Source organism: Aotus nancymaae, unplaced genomic scaffold (assembly GCF_030222135.1).
Source record: "Aotus nancymaae isolate 86718 unplaced genomic scaffold, 86718_ANA_hifiasm-v0.15.2.pri h1tg000064l_1, whole genome shotgun sequence".
Lineage (NCBI taxonomy): Eukaryota > Metazoa > Chordata > Mammalia > Primates > Aotidae > Aotus > Aotus nancymaae.
The window spans coordinates 23,484,625-23,507,979 of record NW_026988479.1 but is presented as its reverse complement, the minus strand read 5'-3'; the positions used below and the strand labels follow the sequence as shown (position 1 = coordinate 23,507,979).

Genomic DNA, 23,355 nt, shown 5'->3' with positions numbered 1-23,355 from the left:
TTCCTGTTTTCTTCTGAGCCCTCCAAACTCTTCCAACCTCTGCCTGTTACCCAGTTCCAAAGTCACTTCTATATGTTTGGGGGTATCTTTTCAGCAGAACCCCACTCCTAGTATTAATTTTCTGCATTAGTTCATTTTCACACTGCTGATAAAGACATACCCTAGGCTGGGCAATTTACAAAAAAAGGAGATTCAATAGGCTCACAGTTCTATGTGGCTGGGGTAGCCACACAATCATGGTGAAAGGTGAAAGCCATTTCTCACAGCAGCAGGCAAGAGAAGAGAGATTGTGCAGGGAGACTCTCCTTTATAAAACCATTAGATCCTGTGAGACCCAGTCAGCATCATGAGAACAACACAGGAAAAAAAAACACCCCCATGATTCAACCACTTCCCACCAGGTTCCTCCCACAACATATGGGAATTGTGGGAGCCACAATCCAAGATGAGATTTGCGTGGAGACACAGCCAAACCATATCAGGGGACTTGGGGATTTCATGATTCTCAGCATCCTTCAAGTTCTGAGATTCAGTATTTGTATGTTTTGATTGTTTCCAAAGTGGCTTTTCAATGAGAGAGGCAGCTGAGTGAAGTAGTAAGAGGTTTATGTCCTGGCTCTTGAGTCAGGCTGCCTGGGCTAGATGCCAGGTCAGTCTTTACCACCTGCGAGACTGAGGAAATTTCCAACACTCCTGTGCTTCCCTTTCCTCATCTGTGAAATGGATACATTTATTGTTCCTGTCTCAAAAGTATTAGGTTGGTGCAAATTAATGGCAAAATCCATGATACTTTTGCACCAACCTAATAGTTATGAGGATTAAATGAGATCAAATGGGCAGAGTCCTTGGTAAGTAAATAAGTAGTACCTATTATTATAAAATCAGCCAGTGCATTTTGCTTTACCTCCCTCCAAAAAACTTGCAAATTTAATTAGCTAATTCTGTCTAGTGGTGGTGTATGTGTGTTGCAGGAGCAGTTCATGATAGGTCTGTTTTCTTTTTGTTATTAGCAGGGCATTACAATCCAAATATAGGAACTGAAAATCAACCACATATATAAAAGTCAAGTTATCAGATTTCTGTCTAGTTTTATCTACAGACGAATATTAAAATTTTAAGGAAGCACCGTTAGTTAACACTAGAACTCAATTTTTATTAATCACTTTATTCAGTGATGTTTATTTTCACCTACCTAATTTAGATTCTTGAGTCCAGCCTTCAGAGGATGTTTACTTTTTTAGATTTTTTGCTTGAAAGAAAAGATCAGAAAGACGTTGGAAGGATATGAGGTGACTTATTCAGGTCTGCTTTTGCAAGGGTGCCAGGCCTTGGTATGAATCTTGAGCACATAAACTTAAGTAGATGCTGGAGTTTGAGCTCCAGATAAGAACCTTATATTCTATACTCAATGTCACTTACAAATCAAATCATGTTTACCGTAAGACAGAGGACAAGATTGAAGAAGATGTAGAGGACAAAATGCAAATAAAACATACACCTAGACATAATTCAATATTTTTGTTATTCATATTCTTACCTATCACTAACAATTTATCTAATCTAATTTAAATTGAAGTAAAATAAAATCCGTTTTCCCCCTTTACTTATTGATAATTTAAAAAATAGATAAAGGATTTTTTCTAAGCTTGCCTAACCACCCCAGATCCTGCAATAGCAACTTTCTACATCTGTGTTTGGGTGTGTTTTGATGTATTCTACCTTAGCCCCCTACAGGATGGGCTCGCTGTTCAAGCGCTTTATTTCTGGCATGTGCTTTCCAGGAAACTGACTGTATATGTAAAATGCGTAGGGGGGCCGGGTGTGGTGGCTCATGCCTATAATCACAGCGCTTTGAGAGGCTGAGGCTAGTGGATCACTTAAGGCCAAGAGTTTGAGACCAGCCTAGCCAACATAGTGAAACCCCGTTCCTACTAAAAATACAAAAATTATCTAGGTGTAGTGATGCATTCCTGTAGTCTCAGCTACTTAAAAGCTGAGGCAGGAGAATCAATTGAGCCTGGGAGGCGGAGGTTGCAGTAAGCTAAGATTACACAAGCACTACAGCCTGGGTGACAGCAAGATTCTGTTTCAAAAAAAAAAAGTGTGAGAGACTGGTAAAATGTGTACTACATTCATAGTATCCTCTTTTAAGTTGCATTTTAAAAGGAAACTGGTTGCCACTATTTAATTTTGTGTAGCAGCAGCTCCTGGAAATCTAGGGTAAAGCAAATTAAAGCATAGAACATTTGGACAGCAGAATGTGGGGCAGTATTGTTCATGATATGTTCATTATGTCAAGGGAAACTGGCAATATTCTGGGCCATGCTAGACTTAGAAATAAAGGCTTTCATAAAAATGTTATGAGCACCAATATAACCACACATTCTAAAGCCCTTTTTTGTAAATTCTTTTATTTTCCTAACATAACCCTCTAAACATCCACATCCATTTATGGAAATCAAAGAATCTTCTCAGGTAAGACATCCTGCTTTCTCAAATGTACTTTTTATCTTACAAGATATTATTTATCTATTTAAAAATTTTTAAATTTTATGGGTACATAATAGTTGTACATACTTATGGGGTACATGTGTTATTTTGATATGAGCATACAATGTGTAGTGATCAAATCAGGGTAGTTGGGATATCCATCACCTCAAACATTTATCATTTCTTTGTGTCAGGAACATTCCAAATCTACTCCTCTAGCTATTCTGAAAGATACGATAAATTATTGTTAATTATAGTCACCCTGTTGTGCTGCACAAACACCTTATTTCCACTATTTAATTGTATTTTTGTATGCATTTGCTGACCCCTCTTCATATCCCCCCTACATACTACCCTTCCCAGCCTGTGGTAACCATCATTCGATGTTTTACCTCAATGAGATAAATTTTCTTAGCATCGTCACATGAGTGAGAACATGCAGTATTTATCCTTCTGTGCCTGGGTTATTCACTTAACATAATGTCCTCCAGTTCCATCCATGCTACTGCAAAGGATAGGATTTTATTTTTTATGGCAGAATAATATCCCATTGTGTATATATACCACATTTTCTATATTTATTTATCCACTGATAGATTCTTAGGTTGGTTCCTACCTTGGTTGTAGTGAATAGTGCCCTGAAGGATACTTAATTTGGCCTTGTCTTTTGGAACTTTTGGATTTTTGTAACATTGGAGATCCAACCAAAATTTCTGAAATCTGCTCTTTATTTGGCAACATCTCAGCACCTGGTTATGAACCTTGACAATTATATTGATTACACAACAAAGATAGGGCAGAATTCATTCTTCATTTATCCCTCTATTGCCTTTTTGGGATAATAGAAGAAAGGATGTCACAACTTGAGCTATGATCTGAAAGTATATTGAATAAAACAAAAAGATTTTTACTTAGAAAAAAACTATACTATGAAAGATACATCTGGCATTCAAGCCAGTTTTACTGTTCTGTGTGAGGCAGGATACTTTGCTTGCAAGCAACAGAGATTGCCTTTAACCAACTGTATTGGTTTGCTAAAGCTGCCCTAACAGATACCACAAACTGGATGACTTAGAAAAATACAAACTTATTGCCTCACAGTTCTAAAGACTGAAAGTTTGAAACAAAGGTGTCAATAGGGCCATGATCCATCCGGAACCTGTAGGGAAAGGACTATTTCTTGCCTCTTCCTGACCTTTGGTGGTTGCTGGTAACTTTAAGTGTTCCTTGGCTTATGGACGCATCACTCCAATATTCCATCTTCTCATGGCCACCTTTCCACTGTGCATATCAGTTTCTGTGTCAAAAGTTTCCTTTTCATAAGGACATCAGTCACATTGGATTCAGGATCACCCTGAAGACCTTATTTTACTTTGATGCCTCTTTTACAACCCTATTTCTAAATAAGATCACATTCCAAGGTTACTGGGAGTTGGGACTTCAATGTATCTTTTGGAAGAGGGAGGACACAGTTCAACCGATGACATCAGCTTAAGCAAAAAGATAATTTATTGGAAAGATATGAAGTGGTTTATTTAGAGAGAGAGCTAAGGAGTGAGGACTTGATGGGTAAGAGCATGCTGCAGAAGATCCAGGGAGCAGGAATGAATCCCCAGCCCTGCCATGGGGCCGCTGCTGGGATAAAGTGCTCTCTGTCGACTTGCCAATTCTGCATCCTTCTGCAGGGCATTGAGTCCCAGGAGAAAGTCTGATCAGGTCACTCCTTGGCTAGAAAAGTCAGAATCCCATCATTTGTTTTCCCAATAACACCATAGCAACAACAAAGAGATAACTCTTGAAGGATTTGGAGTGCTATTAACAAGAGAAAGGAGGAAGGATGTTAAATGGAAAGAGACTTGCCCCGCAACAGGAAATCAAGAAGGAAACAAAATTTGAAAAAAAAAAAATAGTATATTTCATCCACTTCAAATTCATCATTAATTCTATGTTAATAATAAACCTTTGATAATTAAGAATATCACCATTCAGAAAAATTTGCCACTCATATAATTTGCCTTCCTTGTAAACCAACAGTATGGAGGGAATCCAGCTAATCATGATTCTTTCAATAACTGAGTTATCTTTAGTTTGACTTTGCAGCCATGTCAGAATTACAATAGAGACAATGGTTTTTCTGAGCAAGTCCCTCTCCCATTCTTTGATCTGATGTTTCTTGCACTCTGGCCCAGATCAGGATGCCCCATCAAGCTTCCAGCTACAAGTAGCTCTTGGAACAATGTGCTTAGCTGCTTCTCAATGCCTTGTAGGAGAGAGGGTATTTCTCCTCTCCCTGCTTTTGAGGCACCTGTTCCTCATGCTCCAACACTGGGCCCTCCTCATTCCACCCTCTCTCTCAACCCATCCTACTACCACCTCTTCAAAGAATGTAGCCATTGTTATGTTAGTTATGCTTTGAATTAAGAAAAGAAAAGAAGAGGTGGGAAAAATTAACAAAGTGAACTGCATAAAATGAGGGGTGTATGGGGGTGGTTCATCATTAAATGATATAAAACCTTAGAGAATAGACTTAGTCTCCAGGCTCTTTTGCATTTATATTTTTTACTCTCCCAAAGAGAAATAGATGATAGATCTACTGTAGCATTCTGCCTCTTGCAAAATTCCATGCCATGCCTGGGCATGGAAGAGGTGATTTCCAAGGCCATAATAATATGCAGGAACGGTCTAGGAGTCACAGGCCAGACTGTTAAATGGGCAGGTTGTACCTCTTTCTGGAGGCAGGAAGAAAAAAGGAAGAACATAGGCAGAACATGGAATCAAAAAAGTGTGAGCACTGAGTCCCACGAGAGAGGTCAGACTCTAATAAATGGAATTGAGGTGTCTCATCCAGTAGACAGGAAATGATGGAGCAGAAAATATTCAAAACTTTACATTCTTAATATCCCAGAAACAGTTAAATGGTTTGTCCCAGGAGCGGTGCATGTTAATTCTGTTCATCATTCATTGGTCAGGACCAGTCGTTTGGTCCTACCCAACCATAAGGAGGCCAGGAGGTATACGTGTTTGGAAGGTGGAAATTGGGTATCCTTAGCACACAGCAGTAATGACTCACACTTGTCAAAATGCAAGCTCCAGGTTGTTCACCAACAGGCTCTGATTCCGGAGATCCTTGGGATCTGCATTTTAAAAAGGCTTCCTCAGGTGAGTTTGATACAGCATGGCAGGGATGGGGGAATGGAGGGGAATACGTGAACTACAATTTAAAAAAATAAAACACTGACTTAGAGCTCCACTTCCATGTAGGCAGGTGATCAAGGGGAAAAGGATAAATCTGAGATACAGTGGTTAGAGCTCAGATGTAGGGCTATGCCTGGGTCACCTGGTCACCTCAAGTGGTAAACAGATAGGCTACAGGTGCCTGGACACTGAGGCCCAGAGGGCTGAACAGAAGCTCCTCAACACACAGGCATCAGGATAGTGTTGAAACAGTGCCTGAGATAGGAAAGAAATTCTGGTGTGTGTGGAGCTCCTCCAGATATTGGGAGATGGAGAGGACTGTGGGGTTAACTGCAGGCAATGATTCTCAGATGTGATCCAAAGTATATATTAATATTTATATTAACAGAAACTCACAGGCCAGTATATTATATTGTATTATATAATCATTTTTTCCTCTGTTCTTTTCTCCCTTCTCCCTTCCTCCTTTTCCCCTTCCTCTACCACTTGCTCTCCTCTTTCACCATTTATTATTTCTTTTCTTCTTTTCTTATTTTTATTCGGTTTCTCCTCCAACTCTTCTCAATGTTTGTTCCTCTCTATCCCTTGCTCCATCCTCTCTTCCTCCCCTCTTCTCTCTCATACATTCTTCTTTCTCTCCCTCCCATTCCTCCTTGTCCATGCCTATGCTCTGCCCTCTATTCTCTCTCCAGGTATTACGCCATCTGCTGCCAGCCTTTGGTCTATAGGAACAAGATGACCCCTCTGCGCATCGCACTAATGCTGGGAGGCTGCTGGGTCATCCCAACGTTTATTTCTTTTCTCCCTATAATGCAAGGCTGGAATAACATTGGCATAATTGATTTGGTGAGTATACACACAGACCCCACTGGCTTACTGTCTGATCACCTTTACTTGGGATTCCTAAATGAATAAATAATATTAGATTGGGTATTCTAAGAATCTGATAGTGGTCTGAGTGATAGCTTTTTAAAAAAAAAAAAAAAAAAAAAAGCTAACACTTTTGAATGTTTATTGACAAAGATCCTCTCCTTAACCCAACTATAGTCAGACTTTTCTGAATCCTTATCCCAACTAGGTCTTGACTTTTGGACTTCTATGTCTGTTTTTGCATCACCCAATTTTAGCAAAATTCTTGCTAACTTGGCTTAGCCAGAATCCCCTACCCTTGATATTTGATCGGGTTCTTCATCCTCCACCATCTCCCAGCTGATGTCTGATCACCTTGTCCTGTCTTCAGCAAGAGCCCTGCTAGGTTTGTTTAGTCATAATCCTCTCTTACTCCTGATATTTCCTATTGGTAATTTTCCATTCACTGACCCCCGCTAACCATGCTGTTGGGCTATAAATTTCCACTTTTCCTTGTTGTGTTTCAATTCTCTCTTCTACTGCAAAACCCCATCACAGTAGTCCCTCTAACCTATCTTGATGGTCTTGAATAAAGTCTGCTTTACTGTTTTAACAAATGTTATGAATAATTTTTTCTTTAACATAGTTGTATACCAGAGAGTATGCTAAATACTTTATATATACTCTTGAAAATCTCCCTGTGGGGAAAGTATAGTTCTTCCCCCATTTCTCAGATGAGAAAACTCAGGCTCACAAGTTTATGTAGGTTAAGGTTGAGTAACATGCCCAATGTCACACAGCTTGTAGAAAACTGAACATGTATGCAAAACTTAGACTCCAGAGCCTGCGGCATGTCATTTGCCCCAAAAGGTCTTTATTCCATTTTATGTTGAGAGTCTATAAGGCTGACGTATTAGTTCATTTTCACACTGCTGATAAAGACATACCCCAGATTGGGTAGTTCATAAAGAAAAAGAGGCTTAATGGACTCACAGTTCCACATGGCTGGGGAGGCTTCACAATTATGGTGGAAGGTGAAAGGCATGTCCTACATGGCAGTAGACAAGAGAGAATTAGAGCCAAGGAAAGGGGTTTCCCGTAAAACCATCAGATCTCGTGACATGTATTCACTACCATGAGAACAGTATGGGGGAAACTACCCCCATAATTCAATTATCTCCCACCAGGTCCTTCCCACAACACATGAGAATTATGGGAGCTGCAATTCAAGATGAGATTTGGATGGGGGCACAGCCAAACCATGTCAGCAGACATGGACCTGAAGAAAATATGTCATGTGCGTAGAGGCTGCCAAGGAATGAAGAGAGCCCCAGGCTAGATGTTCAGAGAACTAAGCCCTGAGCCCAGCTCTGAACTGTCTCACTTACTGAAGGGCTGTGATCAGAGGATCTATTGGTCCTCAGTGGAGAAAAATGTCTACCAGGGATCTAGGAGGGCATGCAATAGATGCCAGGCATTATTCCAATCCCTGTGTATTGATTCTCCAGATAAACATAACTAATGAATGTGTGTGTGTGTATGTGTGTGTGTGTGTGTGTGTGTAGAGAGAGGAAAAAAACATATTGTTAAAGTAATTGGCTCATGTGGTTATGGAGGTTTACCAATATCAAGAACTACATTCAGCAAGCTAGAGCCCCAGAAAAGCCAAGAGTGTAGTTCCTGTCCAAATGCAGGCACACTAGAGCCCCAGGAAAGCCAATGTTTTAGTTTGAGTCCAAAGGCAGGAAAAAACTGACAGCACAGCTCGAAGGCAGTAAGGCAGCAAGAGTTCCCTGCTATTCAAGCCTTCAATGGATTGCATAGGTTCACCTGCATTGAGAAAGGCAGTCTACTGATTCAAATGTTAATTTCACCCAAAAATTTCCTCATAGACACACCCAGAATAATGCTTGACTAAATGTGTAGGTACTCCATGGCCTGGTCAAGTTAACACATAAAATTAACTGTCTCACTCTGTCTAGATACAAACTTTTAAGAGTCCTTCAGCTTTGACATACTAAACTTATAATGAAAATCAAAATCTATGGTCTGGATTCATTAGCAGGAATTTATATTCCATAAGGAAGTTGTCAGGCATTCACTTTAAAATTGGTCCCAGGATACACGGAGATGTGGGAAGGGGAGTGAAGAGGAGAGACTGAGAACAACAGAACCCCCAAGAGAAGGAGCTGCCCTTTCCTCTTTCCACCCCATTCTTAGCTCTTAGGCCAGCCTTGTTCCTTTTCAAGGATAAGACTCTAAACCAAGCCCTGAGCCAGTATTTGCATGTGGTATGTCAGAACAAGTATTCCTTGGGATTATGAAAGAAATGCTGGAGGCAAGAGAGTGAAATCGAAGGGTGACTGCATGGATATTTTTTGAATCCTATCCAATTTATTTTAAACTGTCAGTTTTATCATTCTTGGAGGAAATGAAATCCAAATTTTCAATAATTATTATTACTCCTAGAATAATAAAGGCCAGTAAATGTTGAACACTTAGTATGTATGTGTGAAGCCCCCTGTTAATCATTATTCCTGTGAATCTCACTTACGCCTTACAACAATATTATGAAGTAGATCCTATTATAATCCTCATTTTATACATCATCAAACCTTGGATCAGGGAGATTATTCACTAAAGTCACTGGCAGGAAATAGTAGGGACTGTATCTGAGCCCAGACTTTGGATTCCAGAGTCTATGCTCTTAATTTTTATGCTAAACTTATTCCCTAATGGAGAATATCTTTGGAAGCATATGCTTCTGTGCATTGGGAACTTCTAATGAGGGATCAGCACTTTTACCTCCTGGCATAGAACTTCTAAAGGGAATAACCGAGAAAGTTTATATTCATTTAGAGTGAGCCAAAGACATTGCCTGTTTAATTTTAATCATGGTTTATAATGGACCCTAATTCACCTAAATGGGAAATGGAGCATCTGTTTACTATTCACATTCCTAATATTCATATTTGTCCAGTAATTTGCGCACCAAACCTGCCTAGAGAGATACTAGCACAACCCACGTGGTCCCAATATATATATGGCTGATTCTTGTTGTTGGCGGCAATTAAATTTTATAAAGTCACTGCAAACACTGAACTGGCAAATACTGAATCTTTGCTTCCAGGAGAAAATACAGGATTAGATTCCTGTGAGTCTCTAGTCACAACATTTTCATCAGCCAATCAATGTATAACCTTATTTTATGTGTGTTTCTGTTTAAAAACTCCTATTTAATTTATACTGTTGACTCATTAGCATTGCACTCACGGATGGACAAGGCACTATAACTCATGCCTGAATGAAGCTTGTCTAAAACATGTATTTTCTCTGTAAAGCACATCACAGGCTTTTTGTAATTATGAACACAAGATAGCACTACACTTAGGGTCCATTTTAAACCATGAAATCACCATCAAAAAGCACAAAAAGGCAAAATATGTGCCCGCAGATAACAAAAGGGACACCTGTTGAAGTGAAACAAGGTGGTAGAGTATCGCCTTGTTTGACTTCAGCTGGAAACACACCTGTCAGGAAACAAATTTTCCACTGCTTTGTGCACATGCATGTGTACAAATGACCGCAAAGGCACTGTGAAAGCACCTCAAGTATTGATTTAAGGGATTTGGGGGTTACAAATAAATTTTAGTGAGTAGATGAATCCACGGAGATGGAATCCATGCATAATGATGACCAACTGTATACTCACACATATAAACCTGCACATACATGCAAGTACAGATGCCCAAGGCAGGAACCGACTCCAGGGACTTTCTTCCTTTGCTTAATGGAATCAGCTGTGCTTTTAAAGCTAAGCTTGCTAGAAATGTCCTATTCCACCCTTAAATTTTACAAATTGGTAACCACACCAACCCGGTGTAGGGTTGTTAACGTAACAGGAAAGAAACAGCCTAAAAATTCAAAGTGTTCACATAATAATTTTCTCAATTATGTTCCTAAACCTGCTTTTGCTTTCCATCATCACTATTTATTAAATATTTATAGATAATATACTAAATTCTTCACGTTTTAATATCATCTAATCAATACAATATTACTATGTTTAATAGTCATTTTATAAAGAAAATCTTATGACTTCAAAGTCTAAGCTCATAACAGCTGCATTATTTATTCAATTACTCATTCAAGAAATAATTGAGTGCCCACTATGTTCCATAGGTAACTGAGAAATTATTGGTAAAAAAATTTCAGTTCATATGGCATTTAAAATCTAGTGAGGAGAAAGTACAATATATTTCAGGTGTTACATTTTATTTAAAAAAAACACAAAAACAAGCAAAAACTGAGTGATGGGAAGATATTATTTTACATGTAACATTCACTTTCCTTAATAAAATATTCCTGGAGCAGAGTCCTGAAGAAAGAGAGAAAGTAAGGCATGTAAGCATCAAGAAGAAAAATGTTTTGGAACAAAGTTACAAGAATCATAAAGTCCCTTGAGCAGGAGCATGCTTGGGTAGTTCAGGGAATGTCCTAGAAGATTACAGACAGCAGTGAGCAAGGAGGAAACTGGTAAGAAAAATAGAGGTCAGAGAGGTAGCCTGGAGTCAGATTATGGCTACTCAGAGTGATAGAAGAAGCTTTCAAGGGTTTGGATGAGAGGAATGACACTATTTGCCCTATGTTTTAAAAGAATCATTCTGGCTACTCTGTAGAGAATGACTGTGGAATGGCAGAAAATAGTGACAACATTTGGGAAGAAATTACAATTATCATGGCAAGTGATGATGCTAACATGGACCAGGATGATAGCAATTTGAGGTGGTGAGAAATTGTCAGATTTTACATATTCTTTTACTCTATAAGTATTTATTGAGCCCCAACCATATTTGAGTATCTAATTCAGGTGCTTAGGGTACATTATTAAACAGTATAGACAATGACCCACTTCCTTGTAGAGTTTATATTCTAACAAAGAGAGGCAGACAATAAGTGATGAGATGAAAATAAATAGAGGAGATTAAAAATAAGCAGATATCTAGGATGTTAAAAGATGATAAATACTATGAAAAAGCAGATGAATGGGATAGCAGATTGTAATATTAAATAAGGTGTTAGACCAGGCTTTACTGAGAAGGTGATATTTGAGTTAAGCCTTTAAGGAGGTGGGGGAGTTGTACTTGTGGATATCTCGGGGAATATACCAGGCCAGAAAATGGCTAGTGCAAAGGTGCTGTGGCAGAATATTCCTATCATATCAAGGTTAGTGTAGCTGTTGCAGAGTAAATGAAGGAGGGAAATGTAGGAAAGGAAGTAAAAAAAATATATAAGAGAAAGATAGTTTAGGACCTTTCAGGTTATTTTAAGACCATTGACTTTTACTATGAGAAAAATGGGGAGCCATTGCAGAGTATTGAGCAATGCTCTGACATGACCTGAATTATATTGTTAAAGATTCTTTCTGGTTTTTTTTTTTTTCTGTTAAAAAAAGCAGTCAGTAAGGGAGTCTGTTGAAATAATCTGACAGGTGAGTCACAGTCATGCTCCAACCTCCGTGATAACAATCGAGACTGTGATTTAGAATCTGGATATATTTTGAAGATTTAACCAACAGGATTTTTAAAAAATTAGAAGAATGTGAAAGAAAAACCTAAGTCAAACATCACCCAAGATTTTAGTCAAAAAAAACCTAGAAAATTAGAGTGAGTGACCATCAATCCAGGTGGGAATACTGTGTGTAAATTAGGGTTTATGGGGTGGGGAGAGTTAAATGCTTGGCTTCCACAACATACACTTGAGATATCTATTAGATATGCAAGTGGAGATGTTAAGTAAGCAGCTTGATATCAAATTCTGCAGTTCATAGGAGGTCCTGACAAGAAAGAGAAAAAAGTGGAGCATTCTTAAAGATTAAATACCATCTAAATCCATATGACTAGATGCGATCACCTGAGGAATGCATGTAGATAGAGAATAGAAGTGGTCTAAGGAATGCAGAGCAGTAAAGGACAGTTGGAAGGAACAGCCAGTGAGAAAGAAAACAAAGAAAGAGAAAATTGTCTTGGAAGCAAATATACCTTAAAACATATTGTAAGGAAGGACAGAGAATTTTGTTTCTATATAAGGTGGGAACTGTCATAAGCATGACTATCAAAGCTAAATAAAACACATTGAATTAAATAGAAAATATGAAGATTAAATAAAATACTGTTTGAAAGATTGGAAAGTAACTGAGGCAAATAAGACTTGAGTAGCCATACTCTCCAAGAGAAAAAGGAGACCTCTACTATTTCCATAGGGGCATTTACTAAGTCATATAAGGCCTGTGCAAAAGTAATTGTGGTTTTAGCTATTGAAAGCAATGCATTAAACACAACCTCAACATGATTGAGGTGTGCTTTTTATATTCTATCTGCTTACCAGAAGAAAACCAAATTCTTCCTGGAATAGGCTACCACCATCTAGAGTTTAGTGTTAACATGCCTAATGTTAACTATACTTTTTAATACATAATGTCTGTCCTTTAATTAAGTCACCAGGCCTTGTAAGAAGCAAGACTAAATGACCAAAAACTAAGAACATAGACAGACAACAGAAACAGTCTCATAGGCAATCTGGAAAATGGAGTCATTAGATAAGGAGCATCTACAAAGAAAAAAAAAAAGGAACTGAATGGAAATATTACAACTGATAAATTCAATAAATTAAATAAGTATAATGATAAATTTAATAGTAGATTTGACATATCTGAGAATACCTGTAGTAAACTGGAATTTAAGTGCTATCATTTTTTCATAATGATAAAAATATCAGTTCAAGATGATATTATACTATAACCTTGTAAAAAAAATCCAGATTGAAGCACATAGAAATAAATGGGTAAGATTTTATTACAGATCATTCTGGTATATATGCATCATATCAGAATATATATAGTGTGTGTGTGTCTATATATACACTTTTATGTATAGTGTGTGTATATATATATGTGAGTTTTATATATACATATATAAAATACAGAAAAGTTCTGACATTCATATAATCAGTATTCTATTTGAAGAGAGAGAATGGGGCAAATGCAATATTTGTAGAAATAGTGCCTAAGAATTTTCCAAAACAGATAAAAGCCATTAGTCACAGATTCAAGAAACTCTCTCTACAAAGCCCCAGCAGGTTAAACAAAGAAGAAAACTATATCTAGACAATTCATTTTTAAAATCTGCTGAAAATAAAAGTTGATAAATCTCAAAAATAATTAGAGAAAAATGATAAATTTTATTTAACTGGAAAAATAAAACTTACAGCTGACCATGCAATAAAATGAAAGAAGTGAGAAGACAATGGAATGACATGGTAAAAATCTACAACTTAGAATTTTATACCCAATGAAAATATGCTTTAAAAATTAAGATGATATTAAGACATTTTTAGGCAAACAAAAATGGAGGGAATTTTTCCACTTGGGTTTTATATGACTTTTATAGGAAATTTTCAGTCAAAAAGAAAATAATTCCAGATAGAAGCACCATAATTCAGGACAGAGTACAGAGCACTCAAAATGATGAATATGTGGGTAGTGTAAGAGAACACTGACTATTCAAATAGCAATAATACAAATGTCTTGTGGGTTTTCAAATGTATGTAGAATTAAAATGCATGAAAACAGTAGCATAAAAGGCAGACATAGGGCAGGTAAATGTGACAGACTGTTTGGGGTCTTTGCATTGCCAAGGAAATGGTAAAGGTATGAAATAGACTGTAATTAGTTTTTGCCCCTAAAATAAAGATAATAAAAGAATGCATATCCAATAAGCTAATAGAGAGAGACAATGTGTTAATATAAAAAAGTATTATTCCAAAATAAGCAATAAAGATGGAAACAAGGGACCAAGAAACAGAAGAGATTAATATATATCAGTAAGATCATAGACAAATCTAAATCAATCTGTAATTTTAGTAAATACTAAATTATTAAAAGAATAGCTGCTAAAAGACAAAGTTGTCAGACTGTATCAAAACAAACTACAAATATATGCTGCTTGTAAGAGAAGCATATATTCTGTCACTAAATATAAAGTGACAGAAAAATTGAAAATGAAGTAACAAAAATACATACACTATGCAAGTGATAATTCAAAGAAAGCTGGTATTACTCTACTATTGTAAGTGATAAAATAAATTTAAGGCAAGCAATATTACTAGAGGTAGAAATATAGAGATATTTCTTGAACTGATAAAAGTATCAAATAAAGAGGATGATACATGATAGCCTTATAATCTATAAGGCTATAAAACAAGATACTGATAGTCTATAAAACAAGATACTGAATGTGTAGATGAATAAAATAGTGTGTTTGCTGGTATATCATATAGGTGTATATTCTTCATAGCTTATGCATGCATATAGTCACACTGGGTGCAGATTGATCCCAAGAAGAGTAAGTGACATTGTGTTAAGCAGTTCTCTTCAATCAAGAGCTATTTCTAGAGAAGGTTGATGACTAAGACCTGTCAGCAGGCAGTGTTCATAGTTGGTAGAAAAGTCCTTCAATCATTAAAAAAATATTAGTGTGTCACAGGGTCCAGTACAAATAAGACTTATTCCAGGAATTTTAATGCAGTCATTGTAATTCATTGCATTGATAAAAGAAAGGAGAGAAAACTCACATGTTTATCTCATTACTGCCAAAAATGTTTTGACAAAATTCAATACCCATACATGATTTTTTAAAAATCTCATCAAACCAGGAATAGAAGGTAATTTCCTTAATCAAGTAGAGCTCGTTGACATACAATTTGTAGCAAATATCATACTTAGTAAATTATTGAAGGCTTGCTCCCTAAAACTGGGAGTGAAGCAATGTGTCAACTACTCTCCCTTCTATTCAAAATTTGACAGGAGGTCCTATCAAATTCAGTAAAGCAAGAGAAAGTGGTATTAAGATTGAAAAGAGAAAAAAACGTAACTGCCTTTATTTGCAGATCATTTGAGTATTTCCTGGAGAAAATTCAAAAGAATGTAAAGATGAAATATGAGTTGATATCTAACTTAGCAAAGTTGCTGAATACATAGCCAACTTATAATAAAAATCCTCACCAAGTTCTACATATCAGCGACAATTAGCAATAGGAATTTTAACATGGTACCATTTACAATAGAACAAAGACATAAAATACTTAGAAATAAATCTAACAAAAGATGTGCAAGACACAAAGAAAATTATAAAATAAAGTATTACTGAAATAAACTTAAAAAGACAAAGGGAAGGAATTACCATGTTAGTTAATTCAAAGGCTTAACATTGTAAAGATGTCAGTTTCCTTAATCCTTTTCCTCTCATTCCAATCAGAATTCTAGGGGATTTTTATAGACACTGAGACATTATTTTAAATTTTATATGGAAATATTGAGATATAAGATTATCCAAGAGTCTTCAAGAAGAGAAACCACAGTTCAAAGACTTTTATAACCAGATATGTAAGATGTATGAAGTTTTAAAAGTTAAAACAGTATATGCAGCGAGAGACAACTCAAGAGAACCAACAGGAAATCCAAACACGGAGCCATGCATATGCAGTCCCCTGATTTATGACCAGGTTTACACTGCAATGAAACTAGGAAAAGATAGTCGTTTCAATACATGTTGTAGGGTTAATTGAATATCCATGTCTTATGCATAATACCATACAGAAAAACTAATTTCAGGTGGGTGCAAGAGTTAAACATAAAACCTGGCCAGGCACAGTGGCTCGTGCCTATAATCCCAGCACTTTGGGAGGCTGAGATGGGCTGATTGCTTGAGCCCAGAGTTTGAGACCAGCCTGAGCGACACAATGAAACCCTCTCTCTGCAAAAAATATAAAAAATTAGCTGGGCGTGGTGGCCCATGCCTGTAGTCCCAGCTACTAGGTAGGCTGAGGTGAGATAATTGCTTGAGCCTAAGAGTCAGAGGTTGCAGTGAGCACAAGTGCACTCCAGCCTGGGCAACCCTGTCAAAAAAAAAAAAAAAAAAAAGGAGAAGAAAAGAAAAAACAAAACCAAAAAGCCATAAAACCTAGCACAATAAAGACATGCTAAGTGATCATTTAGGAGAATATCTTTAAATCTTTTGACAATATTTTGTTTTTCTTCCAAGTCTCACTCTGTCACCCAGGCTGGAGTGCAGTTGTGCTCACTACAGCCTCTGACTCCCACGCTCAAGCAATTCTTCCACCTCAGCCTCCCTAGTAGCTGGAATTACAGGTGCCTGCCACCACACCTGGCTAATTTTTTATTTTTAGTAGAGACAGGGTTTTGCCATGTTGGCCAAGCTGGTCTTAAACTCCTGGCCTCAAGTGATTTGCCTACCTTAGCCTCACAAGGTGCTAGGATTACAGGTGTAAGACACCGCACCTGGCCAGTATCTTTATACTTAAAGGTAAACAAAGATTTCATAAACAAGATACAAAAGGTATTAACCAAAAGTATGAGTTCTTTCAGAACTTTTTTCTATCACAAGATAGCAAAGTGAAAAGCCATGCTACAGAGTGATACATTTACAACACATAAATCTGACAAAAGACATCTAGAATATAAAAGAACTATTATATTAAAAATCAATAAGAAAGAGAGTCACAACTCAATTTTTAAAATGGGAAAATACCTGAATAATCAATTCACAAGAGAGGATATTGAAAGGGCAAAACAGTGATTAACATGATTAGTTCTCGGGAAATGCACAGTAAAACTGCAATAAGAAACTGAAGGGTTGTAATGAACTTAGATTTGTTTCAAGTTTATTGGATTTAATTCAAAATTACAGTGAAATAGCCATGACATAGTAAACAGGGAACAAAGATGCAGAGAGCAGGGCACACTGAGAGTTTGAGGTGACTTACTTGGATTGAAACTGAAGATACAGCTGCAAGAACTGGGACCGGCAAGATCTAAGCAATATTTCATCATTCTGAAGGCAATGCTCTGGTCCCATTGAAGGAACCAGAGTGCTAATCAGGAAACAGATGCAGAAACTCAGTCTCACATGCTTTCCAAAGGGAGTGATGTCAATGCACTATAATTATGTGGATATGGATGCCTGGGACACTTTTCAGTAACAAAATATAAGACGAATTGTAATCTATACTGGTGGAAACAGTCAAAAACACATGGAACATTTTACTTATGTAATCAAATAAACTTTATGAACATCATCAATAAATCCACAATGAGATACCACTACATACTGACAATAAATTCCAAGTGTGAAAATGTGGAGTAACTGGAACTCTTCTGCTCTCATGGTGGGAATATAAATTGATACAGTCCCTTTGGGAACCATTTGGCTGCATATACCCAAGCTATGGCACAGCAATTTCAGTCCTGGATATATACCTAAGAGAGATGAAAATATATGTACACACACACACACACACACACACACACACAAACTTGTACAAGAATATTCATAACAGTTTTATGCAAAATAGCCCAAACCCAAAAGTGACTCAAATTCTGTCAATATTGGAATATGTAATATCATAGTTTATTCCTATAATGCAATATTATACTACAATGAAAGAGAATAAATTACATGTACATGGAATAATGTGAGTGATAAAATATTAAGTTAAAGAAGATACAGATTGTGTGTGTTTTATTATTATACCGACAATTGGAAAACAAACAAAATTACATTATGATGATAAAGATTAGTGGCTATGTTTGAGCATATTAATGACTAGGAGAAGGCATTTGGGAGGCTGCTGGGTTTTTGATAATATTCTATAGTTTGATTTGAATAATAATTACACAGGCATATTTACTATGTAATATTTATTCATCCATACATACACTTAATATTTATGCACTTTATATGTATTTTGGTTCACTAAAATATTTGAAAAAAAGAAGAATGATGAAGGGTTCGGCTGTGTCAAAGATGTAGATGACTCATTTAAAAGGAGGGATGGCAACATAGAGGTCACTGATAGCCTTGACCAGAGCAGTTTCAATGCAGTGATTAGGATGAACACATAAATAGAATGGGGTCAGGAGAGACTGGGAGGAGAGTAAGTTGAGGCAGTGAGTATTGTCTAGGTTCTAACTCTGGTGGGATCCAAGGTTCCTCATGATCTTGCCCTACCCAATCCATATATTCTTTCCTTCCATTAAAATATCTATGTTTTTTTCCCCAAAGTCCTGAGGTCCCTTTTGGCTATTACTCTATAACATACACTGTTACTCTGTGTTATCTAAATGAGACAAATATTCATCAGGGAACTCAATAAGTAGAGAAATAAGTCTAGAAAAGTGCTCCTTTGGCATCCCCCAAAGAGCTAAATTTAGAATGGTATAGAGCAATGGTTCTCAAATATTAATGAGCTTTAGAATTATTGGAAAAATCTTGCTAAAAATGTGTATATTTGATCTTCATTGCCCAGAGATTTAGAATCAGTAGATCTATCAGCAATGAGAATGGAGGAGTGGCAGTGGGGAGTATGCAGGAATTTGCACCTCTAACATGTACTGCGAGGAACTCTAATGTTACTCATGTACAGACATCCTGTTAAGAGACACTAGTCTGTTATGTGCAAGCAGACAGGAAAGAGAGAATAGAGGCAGAATTTCACTACTGGTAGGATGAACGGAATAAACAATGATTCTGTCTTCATTTTATTTATCTTCTGTCCTGGAGCCTTCAGCTCCTCTTATACAGATAAGTTCTCTGAGCCCTGGGATATGATCATGCTCCTTTTCTGTCATCAAGGTGCTTTGTGTTGTAGGCTTATAAGGAAACCAAAGCTTTGCTGATAAACTTTCTTCTTTCTTTCCTTTCCCCTTTGCTCTTTTATTCTCCCTTTTTTCTTTCCCTGTTCTCTTCCCCTTCCTTTTATCTTCAATCCTCCCTTTTCTTCTTTTTCCCTTTTTCTTTCCTTATACTCTTCCCTATTTTTCCCACTTCTTTTTCACTTTTTCTTTCCATTTTACCTCCCTTCCTCATTTCCTCTCTCCCTCCAACTCTCAGATAGAAAAGAGGAAGTTCAACCAGAACTCTAACTCTACGTACTGTATCTTCATGGTCAACAAGCCCTACGCCATTACCTGCTCTGTGGTGGCGTTCTACATCCCATTGCTTCTCATGGTGCTGGCCTATTACCGCATCTATGTCACAGCTAAGGAGCATGCTCACCAGATCCAGATGTTACAACGGGCAGGAGCCTCCTCCGAGGGCAGGCTTCAGTCGGCAGACCAGCATAGCACTCACCGCATGAGGACAGAGACCAAAGCAGCCAAGACCCTGTGCATCATCATGGGTTGCTTCTGCCTCTGCTGGGCGCCATTCTTTGTTACCAATATTGTGGATCCTTTCATAGACTACACTGTCCCCGGGCAGGTTTGGACCGCTTTCCTCTGGCTCGGCTATATCAATTCCGGGTTGAACCCTTTTCTCTACGCCTTCTTGAATAAGTCTTTTAGGCGTGCCTTTCTTATCATCCTCTGCTGTGATGGTGAGCGCTACCGAAGACCTTCCATTCTGGGCCAGACTGTCCCTTGTTCAACCACAACCATTAACGGATCCACACATGTGCTAAGGTGAGTATACTAAGGGAGTTCATCAATTTGGCGGATTTATATTACTCAGAAGAGGTAATGCTCCAGTTTTCTGTTTCCAGTGGGGTTATCCCTGAAACCTGCATATAATTTGCAAAGATTAAAAAAGATTCTACCATCTGGTCATTGAATAGAGTAGTGATTAAGAGCTCCGGCTCTGGAGGGAGACTGACTTGCATTCAAATCTAGTCTCATAGTTCTGTGACCTTGGGCAGGTCATTTAAACATTATTAACCTTAATTTCATTTTTTAAAAACTTAAGATAATAATCACTGTATCTGCATCACAATGTTTTTATGAGAAATTAGCTAGTGTATGTGGAGCACACGGTATACCCTGACACTTAATAAGTATTTAGTAAATGTTAGCTATTATTATTTAAAGGTGGTACTTTAGAGTAGTGGTTAAAAGCATGGGTTTTAAAGTAAAATAGATTTTGTCTTGACTCTCAGTGCTCCTACTAGCCATCTGCATACTCTGTCTCGGTTTTACTTTCCTTACCTTTAAAGAAAGGTAATAATGTCAATTCTCATCTCATGCAGGTTTTGTGATGAGTAGAGATAATATATTCATATAGGACCTGACACACAGTAAGCACTCACAATAGTACTAAAAATGTTATTAATATTATTAGGACCAGTAGTAATAGCATAGTACCTGAAAACCTAAGATGGCCATAAATAACATGATAAACTGAAAATAAGTACAATAATAAATATAAAACAGTAATACCATGTGATATAATGGTGTATGGGCAATCTAGAATTGGGGTAGAAAGAAAAGGAAGTTGATTTGGCTTCAGAAGCTCAGGGAAGGCCTCACAGAACATAGAACAGTATTTCATAAGAATTTGAGACATGGAGAAGAAAGCAGAGAAGACATTTCAAGCAAATAGAACAGTATAAGGAAGGAAATGAAATATAAGAGAATATAGAAATGTGCAGTGATTTTTTTTTCCCCAAGGTCACATAGGTGGATGGAGGTGGGAGTGATTTTGGAGTCAAATGTTCAGTGTCTAGTTATGATACCTCTTTCTAAACCCTGAGGAATTTCTGGTCACCCTGGGCTAGAATTGTTCTCAGCTATGAAAAGCCATTTGTGATGAGTGCATTCATCCTGTAGCAAAACTAGATTGTCAATGACATTTTTTTTCTTTGCCCTGAGATGCACAGGAATTTCTAAAGAATAGTTCCTTCTTTGAGACAAGCATTTAATTTTTCTGATGATGATTAGTATTCAGCTGTTCTGGCAGCTGAAAATTGGGGGATATTTTCATTTGCATGTGTAAGAAAAGAAGAAAAGAAAAATAAGAATCGCTTTAAAATATAAATGCTGTGCCTCAGAGGCTGCTCAGAGCATGAATTCCATTTTTTGCTACAAGTGTAGGCAGATTTGTAGCTAAAGCCTAGCATGGTGTTGTGGTTTCAGCTGGTGGAAAGGCCCCAAAGGATACTCCTAGAAGCTGACATTCTCTCTTAATAATTATGCCTTCATGAGTGTCACAGAAAGAATTCAACCATAAAGTGTGTGTACAGGAACTTCTGTGTGGGTGCCAAATAGGTTTTAGCTATTTAGACTACCAGTTGCCTAAGTATGGGCTGTTGACAACTTACAAACAGCGTATGCTCCAGCACTTCATTTGCTAAGTCAGTTGTTTAGCAGTTGATGGCTTTTTTCACCATACAAACTGTCATAGAGAGTTTGGGAGTTTGTAGGGCAGCCCAAGAAAGCCTATTTTATTAAATAGGATGTACTGTTAAAATCCTGCTGTATCTGGTAATCTGCAGGATGATCGTAAAGCAAAGAGACAATTTAGAGATGGCGTATGTACACTCCATATTTTCTTCCATAAATTTCTTCATGAGGTCTATGATGTTTTCCTGTGGGGGTGGAGAATCTTCTAAGAGTAAGGGTGGCCTACACAGAATAGTTGAAACCTGCATCTGCTAGAGGGTAAATCTCACAAAGGACAGGAATTCTGCCTATTTTATTCAATGCTATATACCAGATATCCAACATGTTGTCTGATATGTATAGGAACTTAATTTTATGATGTGTTAATTCTTTAAGAATTAACACATCATAAAATTAATTCTTCTGATAAATTGTTTTAACTTAGCACAACTAAGAAAATTTTGCATATTTCTTAAAAATCCCACAAGTAGAGCATCAGCGAATTCAGAAGAATTCAAGAAATATAAAACCAAAACAATGAAAATTAGTATCAGCTTTTATCCTGCTAACCCTATGCCTGTTCCCAGAGAAAATCATTAACATTAGTTTGCTGATCTTTTCAATGTATTTACAAACATTCATAAAACTTTTCAAAAGCATAAGTGATGTTTTTCTGTGGGGGTGAAGAATATTCGACTTAGAAAATGGAATCATTCTATATGTACTTACCTACATTTTGTTTTTTATCCTTGAACAAAACATTTTGAAGATCTTTTCGCTGGGGAAATACAGCTCTAACTCATTCATTTTAGCTGGTCCATAATCTTCTGTATTAAAAATACATATTCAAATTTATTTAATTTTTTGCTATTAGTGGTGATGTAGGTGTTTCCAATTACTTGTCATCACAAACTGTACTGTTTTTAATGCTCTTGAACACATTTCTTGGTGCATATGCTAGTATTTCTTTCAGATAGCTATCAAAAATGAAATTGCTCTATTGACAGGTATGGTCATTTAAAATTTTTATGTTTACTATAATATTAGCACCCTAGCACACTGTAATAATTTGCATTCTCATCTGCAAGTGTGAGAGTATCCTGTACTCCTTCTCCTCACCAACGTTGATATTATTAATCTTTAATATTTTCTTAATTAAAATATATTAGGCTGGTGCAGAAGTAATTGCCATATCATTTAATTTGCATTACCCAGTGATTTATTAGATTGAACTTCTTCTAAATTATTTATTTACTATTTATATTCATTATTATATAAACTGCCTCTTTATGTGTTTGGCCCTTTTCGTGACAACTTTGTTGTCTTTTTCTTATTAATTTCTGGGTATTCTTTATTATATTCTGTGTCATAGACTTGGCAAATACACCTCCCCATCTCTTGCTTATTTTTTAACTTTGGTTAACTTTTGACATATAGAAGCTTCAAATTTTGAAAAGGTGTTCTTACTTGACCTCTTAGCATTGGCCCAGCTTCCTTCTTAAAATACTTCCCATATTAATTTTCCTTAACACCGTACTTTCCTGGTTTTCCTGCTAACTCACCAGCAACTTTTTCCCAATTTCTTTTACAGG

General features: G+C 37.0%; 1 protein-coding gene across 4 annotated transcripts in view; it reads left to right on the top strand.

Moving 5' to 3' along the window:
• Positions 1-23,355, top strand: part of HTR4 (5-hydroxytryptamine receptor 4) — a 196,735-nt gene that overhangs the window by 119,690 nt on the left and 53,690 nt on the right. For all 4 annotated transcript variants that reach the window (XM_064366497.1, XM_012455135.2, XM_064366498.1 and 1 more), the window contains 2 exons: positions 6,378-6,531; positions 19,503-20,071. In XM_064366497.1, the coding sequence (XP_064222567.1) occupies positions 6,378-6,531; positions 19,503-20,071 (723 nt within the window). The remainder of the gene's footprint in view (positions 1-6,377; positions 6,532-19,502; positions 20,072-23,355) is intronic.